The sequence below is a fragment of the Engystomops pustulosus genome, chromosome 9 (assembly GCF_040894005.1).
Source record: "Engystomops pustulosus chromosome 9, aEngPut4.maternal, whole genome shotgun sequence".
Classification (NCBI taxonomy): domain Eukaryota; kingdom Metazoa; phylum Chordata; class Amphibia; order Anura; family Leptodactylidae; genus Engystomops; species Engystomops pustulosus.
Window position 1 is genome coordinate 83968111 of NC_092419.1, and position 9258 is coordinate 83977368.

The window sequence follows — 9258 nt, forward strand, 5'->3', positions numbered from 1 at the left end:
CTCACCCGCCATATCCCAAACTTATAAGAACGCTACTACACTTGATCTTATACAAAAGGTTCTTAGAAGTGCTGTTTGGGGAGTAGCCTACAGACAGGGGCTTGGATTGGCAAAAGCTCGCCTGGCAGCGGAGCGCCAGCTCCATCCCAAGATCCAACTAACATAGTTTTACCTGCAGCACCTTTAATCTACTACTAGAGCTGCCTCCATACATCGTCTCCTTAGCAAACGAGCTGTGTCAGGCAGAATTTTCGGGTGTTTCAGCAGATACATAATGAAACTCGGCCCATCTGTCGCCGCCATGCTGGAGACCTGAAGTTGCAATCATAGCAGCGCAATATGGATGCCCCATACAATCGCTCTTAATCATGGAACCATTTCCGAAAAAACTATTAAAAATAGAACCGCTGTGCTATTCCATTATTCCTAGATGAAATATTCAAATGACCCCGCCTCCTTTGAAGGAGAAGCCGAGAGATAGGGGCTTGGACAGGCGAAAGCTCGCCTGGCAGCGGACCGCCAGCTCCATCCCAAGATTAGGCAGCCTCAGAGGCATCCATGCATACTGCCCCTGCTGTTTCCTGTGCAATTCGCCTCCACGATCCTCCACAGCATCCACCAATGTCTCCATGCGCAACTTTCAACTCTCTATACCCCAGACGCTGGAGCGCGAGAGGATATACAGCACATCATCCCCTTATCAAACGAGCTGTGTCAGGCAGAATTTTCAGGTGTTTCACCAGATACGTAATTGAACTCAGCGCATCAGTTGCCGCCATGCTGGAGACCTGAAGTTTCAATCATAGCAGCGCAATATGGATGCCCCATACTGTCACTCTTAATCATGGGAGTCTTCTCCATGGCTGCCTCCACATGTTGTCAGCTGAGTCAGGCTCATTTTTCGGGTGTTTCACCAGATATGTTATGGAACTTGGTCACTATGTCACCACCAGGGCCGGATTATAGGCGGGGCTCCCGGGGCTTAAGCCCCGGAGCCCCCCCATCTTGCCCCCCCAGGGGGCCCCCACCAGATCGCGCCCCCTGGGCCCTTCCTCCTCAGCCGCCACCTGCCTGAGCCGTCCGCCCGACCCCGGCACAAGTTACCGCCTCCCCGTCCGCCCATCCTGCTGCATGGCCTGGCCTCCCCATCCGCTCCAACCCCGTTCGCGCTCCCTCCTCCCCCGCCCGAACAAGCAGCCGTCCTCCGCTGCTCCGCCCCCCACGTCCGAACAAGAAGCTGCGCTCCGCTTCATCCCCCTCGCCGCCCGAAGAAGCAGCCGTCCTCCGCTACCCCACGCCCGCGCCGAACAAGCAGCCGTCCTCCGCTCCATCCCCCTCGCCGCCTGAACAAGCAGCCGTCCTCCGCTCCCCTGCCCCCCGCCCAAAGAAACAGCCTTCCCTGCTCCCCCCGCCCGAAGAAGCAGCCGACCTCCGCAGAACCCCCAACCGCCCCGCCAGAAGAAGCAGCCGTCCTCCTTTCCCCCCACCCGCCTGCATAAGCAGCCGTGTGTATATGTGTATACCGTGTGTATATGTGTATACATGCATCTACTGTGTATATAATGTGTATATACTGTGCATATGTGTATGTATGCATCTACTGTGTATATAATGTGTATATACTGTGCATATGTGTATGTATGCATCTAATGTGTATATAATGTGTATATACTGTGTATATGTGTATGCATGCATCTACTGTGTATATGTGTATATACTGTATTTATATGTATATACTGTGTATAGTTGCATATACTGTATTTATGCACGCATATATTTGTATAAGCATATATATGTGCACATTTAAATATATGATTATGTTTATATGCTGTGTATGTGGTATGTACGTATATGCTCTGTGTACTGAATGTGTGTGTGTGTGTATTTCCCGTATGTGTGTGAAAATGCTGTATATACTGAATGTGTGTGTATTTGCTGTATGTGTGTATATACGTTATGAGTTTGTGTATACTCTGTGTATTAGTGTATAAATGTATATGGATACATAAATGTGTTTATACTTGTATATATATGGGTGCAAGCATACCAGTGTAGAACTTTATGTGTGTATATATCAGTGTATAAATGTGTAATTGTATAAACTGCAGGACTGGGTGTCTGGTGCGGGCTGAGGTGTATGTTAAATGGGACTGCATATCTGGTAGGGTTGAAGGTTTATATAAAGATGTGTTACTGGGGTTGAGGCGGCTGTGTGTAGCTGTGTTACTGGGGGTGAGGCGGCGGTGTTACTGAGGATGAGGCGGCTGTATGTAGCTCTGTTACTGGGGCCAAGGCGGTTTTATGTAGTGGTGTTACTGGGGGCGAGGCGGCGGTATGTAGCTGTGTTACCGGGGTTGAGGCGGCGGTATGTAGCTGTGTTACTGGGGACGAGGCGGCTGTATGTAGCTGTGTTACTGGGGACAAGGCGGCTGTATGTAGCTGTGTTACTGGGGACGAGGCGGCTGCATGTAGCTGTGTTACTGGGGGTGAGGCGGCTGTATGTAGCTGTGTTACTGGGGACGAGGCGGCTATATGTAGCTGTGTTACTGGGGGTGAGGCGGCTGTATTTGATAGCCCGCAGGCGCTTAGCCGTGGGGCTAATGACTGCCTGCAGGTTCAGGCGTGAGAATTTTGCAAGATTTTCAGCAGGTGCAGCATGGCCCCTTTAAGAAAAGTTTGTTTATACCCCGGGTACATGGTCTACGTGACTGGGGGTGGGCTACAGGTGTGGGTGGTATCTAGGGGTGGGCAAAAGTGATAAAGCAGGCTGCAAGCCTGAGCTCACCCTCTTTCCTGCGGATCTTCTGGAGTGTGTACATCACCATGGCTTCTGATGATGCCATACGCCGTCGCATCAGGGAAGAGGGATCTGGATGGCTGGCCTCACTGCTGGCTGAAGCTCAGGCCTCTGGCCTCCCGGCAAATGCTGCTCCCCCTGCATCCAGTGGGGTTCGTCGTTCGGGTAGGCAATCACCGCCGCCTCAGCGCTTGTCTCCATCAGCGCAGGCGGCCGTGCATAATATCCCTGTCACCCCTCCCCCGTCAGGCTCGGGGACTGGTGCTGCTCTGGCCCAGCCTGCAATCATGGCTGTGGTGAGAGCAGCTTCCCCGGACTGCATCCCGCCCACGCCGATGCCGGCCTCCTCCTCCTCGGTCCGGCACCTACAGCCCCTAGCTAGTGCTACTGTCGGGAGCAGCGGGGGCCGTCGCTCTGCCTCCCGTTCAGTAGAATTGACAGGCCGAGTAGATGTACTCACCTCGGTCAGTGAGGTTTCCCCTCCCGTCCAGTATCCCTCCAGTACTCTGGCGCCATCTAGTGGTGGGAGTGCGGTAATGACAACACCACTCACCCGGCTCCCACCTATGGCTGTTAATTCTCCTTCTATGCCTTCCCCAGGTCAAATTAATTCCGACGAGGACTTACTGGGTGCTGACCTTGCTCCGCTGGGCGCTGGCACCCTTGCGGTCCCGCCCCCGCTAGTCGCCCCAATGCTGTCCGGGGGTTTGGGTCCGGGTTACATAGTTCCCGTAGCCGCCAGGCGTTCGCCGTCAGCCCACTCGAGAGCCAGTTCCAGGGCCAGTTACCGCGGGACATCCTCCAGGCGCCAATCTGCATCCCGGTCGACCCGGGGGAAAAGGCGCCGATCGCGCAGCCGGAGCGCTACGTCTCCATCGGTCTCGTCTAGATCATCCCGGGGACGAAGCTCTGATTCCTCCAGGAGTCCATCACCACGGCATCATCGTCGCAGTCGCCGATCCAATCGGGAGACGTCCAGGCCCATTCGGGAGGTGGTTCCACCAACGCCTTCTCCTGCCACGCCGGCTCCGGTTGCACCTGCAGAGAACCCAGACGCGATCCCGTCATCTCCGGCTGTCGGTGAGTCCGCCTGCTTGCAGGCTGGGGGGGGGGGAGTGACTGATTCTGCTCTTGTAGCTTCAATTCGTTCCCTGCTGGGATCGGCGCCGGCGGCTCCCGCTGCGCCGGCCCCATCAGGTAAAACCACGGCAGAGGTTTCCACTTCCACATTTACCCCTTCTGTTCCTGTTTTCAGGGATACCTATTTCTGTGGGGTTTTACCTCTTGGTTCTCACCTTTCTGAGGATACCAGGGACCGTATTTTACGAAACGATTATGTTGATATTTGGTCTCTGGTTTCCGTGGACATGGTGACAGTCGACAAGGAGCGCCGTTACGAGCGCGGTGTGGAACGGAAGCCAAAAGTCGCCAAGACCTTTCATAATTGGATCCAAGCCTTTTCAGTGTTAGGCTGTGTGTTAACTCAAAAAATGCCAGAAAAGGCCTCAACTGTTTGTTTATTTAGATACCATTTTCAATGCCTTTCGCACCCATGGGGGTGCTGCATGGTGGCGTTATGATGAGGAGTTCAGGAGGCGTATTGCTAAAAATCCTGAGATCGGCTGGGACACAAAAGCAACTGATCCCTGGTTGCGCTCAATGACTGCTCAGAAGCCCTTTCCGACCGCCGCCTCCTCCTCCTCGTCCACGGTCCCATCAGCCCCCCAGGGGGTGGGGGCGGTTCGCAGGTCGGGAACGTGTTTTATGTTCAACGACGGACACTGTCGCTTCTACGGGTCCTGTAAGTTCCGGCATAAGTGCTCCAACTGCGGGGGCGCCCATTCTGCCATGCGCTGTTCCCGCCCTGCTACCGTCCTCCCCCCCCCCCAAAGGTGGTGGTCGCCAGGAGGACCCCAGTTCGCGTGCTAGAGATGCTCCCCTGGCTAAACAGTTATCCCAAGAAAGCGGAAGCCGCCCTGCTTAGGTCGGGTTTCACTTTTGGTTTCTTCATCCCTTTCAAGCCTAGTAGTTTACCCGTTTTTTCACATAATCTGAAATCGGTCCGGGATTTTCCTGAGATTGCAAGGAGTAAGGTGTCCAAAGAGGTAGAGCTGGGTAGGATGGCGGGCCCCTTCCGGGTTTTGCCCTTTTCTAACTTGCGGATTTCCCCTTTAGGGGTGGTCCCCAAAAAGGAGCCGGGCAAATTCCGTTTGATTCATCACCTGTCTTATCCCATCGGCACGTCTGTTAATGATGGCATACATAAGGATTTAGTGTCGGTCTCTTATGTTTCCTTCGACCGGGCTGTTGAGTTAGTGCGTGCCGCGGGCCCAGGTGCCCTCCTGGCAAAGTCAGATATCGAGTCCGCATTCAGATTGTTACCAGTTCATGAAGATTGTTTCCATCTTTTGGGTTGCCAACTGGATGAGTATTTCTATAATGACATGTGTTTGCCTATGGGCTGCTCCATTTCATGCTATTACTTTGAAGTGTTTAGCACGTTTTTGGAGTGGTCCCTACGCTCCTTCACTTCCTCCAGACTGGTTACTCATTATTTGGACGATTTTTGTTTGTTGGTCCTTGTGATTCTTCTCACTGCTCTTTCCTCCTGACTTCTTTCCAGGATTTGGCTCAGCGCTTTGGGGTGCCTCTGTCAGCTGAAAAAACGGTTGGCCCATGTACAGTGTTATCCTTTCTAGGCATTAAGATCGATTCATTAGCTATGGTATTTCGGCTGCCTGAGGATAAATTGCTAAAATTGCGTTTAGCGCTTGCGGCTTGTTTAGGAGCATCGAAAGTGACGCTGCGTGAGGTGCAGTCCTTACTGGGTCTCTTGGTTTTTGCGTGCCGGATTATGCCAATGGGTCGGGTCTTCTCACGCCGCCTTTCCTTGGCTACTGCCGGGATCAGGTCCCCAACGCACAGAGTCAGGATTACACGTAACATAAAAGATGACCTGAGGGTATGGGATCTGTTTTTGTCCTCTTATAATGGGAGGACTTGTTGGCGGGAACCTGCCGTTGCTAGCCCTGATTTGCAGCTGTTCTCTGATGCGTCTGGAAGCTTGGGTTTTGGTGTGCTGTTTGGCTCTGCCTGGTGTGCTGAGCCCTGGCCCGAGTGCTGGCGAGAGAGGGGTTGGTGCGGGAATTTGGCGCTTTTAGAGTTATTCCCAATAGTAGCAGCAGTGGAACTGTGGGGTTCGGCCATGTCCAACAAATCCATAATCTTCTGGACTGATAACATGAGCGTGGTGCACGTAGTTAACTGCCTTTCCTCTTCTTCCCCTCCGGTTCTCTGTTTGTTGCGCAGGCTTGTGTTGAAGTGTTTGCAGAATAATATTTCTTTCAGAGCTCGGCATGTTCCGGGAGTGGATAATTCCGTTGCTGACGCATTGTCTCGTTTCAATTGGCAGGTCTTTCGGAGTCTATGTCCTTTGGCGGACGCGGAGGGAACCCCATGCCCAGGGTCCCTATGGTCAACCCTGGAAGCCAGCTTCTCCCGCTGCTGAGATCATCAGTCGCACCATCTACATGGAATGCTCATGGTAAAGCTTGGGGCGAGTGGTGTGCTGCAGCGGGTGGGAGGAGTTGGAATTCAGTTGCGGGGCCGAGGCTTGAAATTACCCTGAAGTTTTTGGAAGGTTTGAGGGCTCAAGGGGTATCTGGTGTGGGGGCACAACGGCGGTTGGCAGGCGTTTCCTTTTTCTTTAAGCTTTATGGGTGGTCTGATGTAACGCAGTGTTTTTTTTTCATCCGGCAGGTGTTGAAGGGTTGGAAAAAGGGCTCTGTGCGGCGGGAGGCACGCCGTCCTGTCTCGTTTTCAATTCTATTGCGCCTTTTGCCTTGCTTACATGCAGTGTGTAAGGATTCCTTTGAGGTTCTTTTGTTTCGGGCCGCTTTTGTTTTTGCTTTCTTTGGGGCATTGAGAGTGTCGGAGTTGGTTTCACCTAGCGCAGCGCGTCCTGGGGGTCTCCTTTTTGAGGATGTGTCGACAGGAGGATTGAGGTTTCGGATTCGGCGTTCCAAGACGGATGTGTTTGGTAAGGGCTGTTGGGTAGCGCTGCGTCAGGTAGGGGGTCCTGCTTGCCCGGTGGCTGCTGCAACGGAATTTATGGAGGTTAGGGTTGGGGGTACTCAGTTTTTCTCACATGCTGATAGTTCACCTCTGACTCGTTTCCAATTTACGTCAGTATTTAAAAGGGTGCTTGAGGAAGTAGGCCTTCCATCGGGTGAGTTCGGTACTCACTCTTTTCGTATTGGCGCTGCGACCACTGCCAGTGAGTTAGGCCTGTCAGATGCTGACGTGCAGAGGATAGGTCGCTGGCGTTCTGATTGCTTTGCAGGTTATATATGCCCCGATCTGGTTATTAATTAATTGTTTTTCATTATAGATTCACGTCCGAACGTTTGGATCCTGGGGCATTCTCATGTCTATTGGGCCGAGCAAAGAGCCATGATACGACCTGGTGGCAGATCAATGGGCTTTTACAATGCAGATGTCCGCTGGCGGGGAATTCGAGGCCTGCGATGGCTGCAGGCCCTACCGGAACTCGTGGACATCAGCCGCTACGCCGAAGCCCCTTCCATTTTGGTTTTGCATTTGGGGGGAAACGATTTATGTTTTGTGCATTTAGGAGAACTGATAGCCCTTATTCAGTCCGATTTAGAGCGTTTCTCCTCATTCTTCTCTCGATTCATATTGGTATGGTCTGAAATTCTCCCTCGTGCAGTATGGGAGGGCGCCAGGGATGTGGCCGCCATCAAGCGAGGGAGGCGACTTCTGAACACCAGAGTGTCACGTTTTGTTACCGAAAGAGGCGGTGTTGTGGTCAGGCATCGAGAGTTGGAGGGGGATAATAGGGGCCTGCTGCTACCTGATGGGGTCCATTTGTCCGATATAGGTTTGGATATTTTCCTATCGGATTTGCAGGATGGTATTGATAGGGCTTTACAGTTGTTGTTGGGGGGTCGGAGTGACATGTAAGGGATACATGTCATCCTCCGTGGCGGTTTTTATATCGGGTATGTGACCTACATGCCCTCTAGAAGGCGGGCTCACGGGTTTATTTGTTATATGTTACAATGCTACTCTACGAGTAGGAGTTACTTATTATAAGGTTAATAAAGCTGTGGCCGACTCTCTAGTCGTCATACCACAAAGTTTAAGGTTAAAACGTGTCTGTGGTCTTTTTTGGCTGAGTCAAAAGGGGACATTAGGGTGGGCCTATCTGGGTTTTGGGGAAAGGATATGCAGGCAGTCTTGATAGCCCGCAGACGCTTAGCCGTGGGGCTAATGACTGCCTGCAGGTTCAGGCGTGAGAATTTTGCAAGATTTTCAGCAGGTGCAGCATGGCCCCTTTAAGAAAAGTTTGTTTATACCCCGGGTACATGGTCTACGTGACTGGGGGTGGGCTACAGGTGTGGGTGGTATCTAGGGGTGGGCAAAAGTGATAAAGCAGGCTGCAAGCCTGAGCTCACCCTCTTTCCTGCGGATCTTCCCACCCTCCCTCCCCTATTTGTAATTATATCCAATGTCACAGCTGGCGGTTTTTATATCGGGTATGTGACCTACATGCCCTCTAGAAGGCGGGCTCACGGGTGCCCGGGTTTATTTGTTATATGTTACAATGCTACTCTACGAGTAGGAGTTACTTATTATAAGGTTAATAGAGCTGTGGCCGACTCTTTAGTCGTCATACCACAAAGTTTAAGGGTAAAACGTGTATGTGGTTTTTTTTGGCTGAGTCAAAAGGGGACATTAGGGTGGGCCTATCTGGGTTTTGGGGAAAGGATATGCAGGCAGTCGTAGCTGTGTTACTGGGGACGAGGCGGCTGTATGTAGCTGTGTTACTGTCGATGAGGCGGCTGTATGTAGCGGTGTTACTGCAGGGATAGTGGATAGTGAGCAGGAGGACGAGTATGCACGCTGCACTCAGTGGGGGCCTCCACCAGATTTTGCGCCCAAGGGCCCCCACCACCCTTAATCCGGCCCTGGTCGCCACATGCTGTGTTATCGACTAAATATACTGTCAACTAGAGATGAGCGAACATACTCGTCCGAGCTTGATGCTCGTTCGAGCATTAGCGTACTCGAAACTGCTCGTTGCTCGGACAAATACTTCGCCCGCTCGAGAAAATGGCAGCTCCCGCCGTTTTGCTTTTTGGCGGCCAGAAACAGAGCCAATCACAAGCCAGGAGACTCTGCACTCCACCCAGCATGACGTGGTACCCTTACACGTCGATAGCAGTGGTTGGCTGGCCAGATCAGGTGACCCTGAAATAGACTAGCCCCTGCCTGCGCTGCTCGGATCATTCTGTGTCTGGATGCCGCTAGGGAGAGAGCTGCTGCTGGTCAGGGAAAGCGTTAGGCTGTTCAATTAGAATAGTGTTAGGCAGGAGTGATTCTACAAGAACCCAACAGCCCTTCTTAGGGCTACAATAACGTTCTACTTTTTTTTTTTT

The 9258-nt window shown here is 52.4% G+C and overlaps 1 protein-coding gene across 1 annotated transcript; it reads left to right on the top strand.

Moving 5' to 3' along the window:
• The first annotated feature begins 2737 nt into the window (after positions 1-2737).
• On the top strand, positions 2738-7836 carry LOC140076927 (uncharacterized). Its single transcript, XM_072123728.1, has 3 exons — positions 2738-3877; positions 6210-6341; positions 7188-7836. Exons 1-3 carry the CDS (start codon positions 2824-2826, stop codon positions 7778-7780), a joined length of 1779 nt encoding a protein of 592 aa, XP_071979829.1. The 5' UTR covers positions 2738-2823; the 3' UTR covers positions 7781-7836.
• The last annotated feature ends 1422 nt before the right edge of the window (positions 7837-9258 follow it).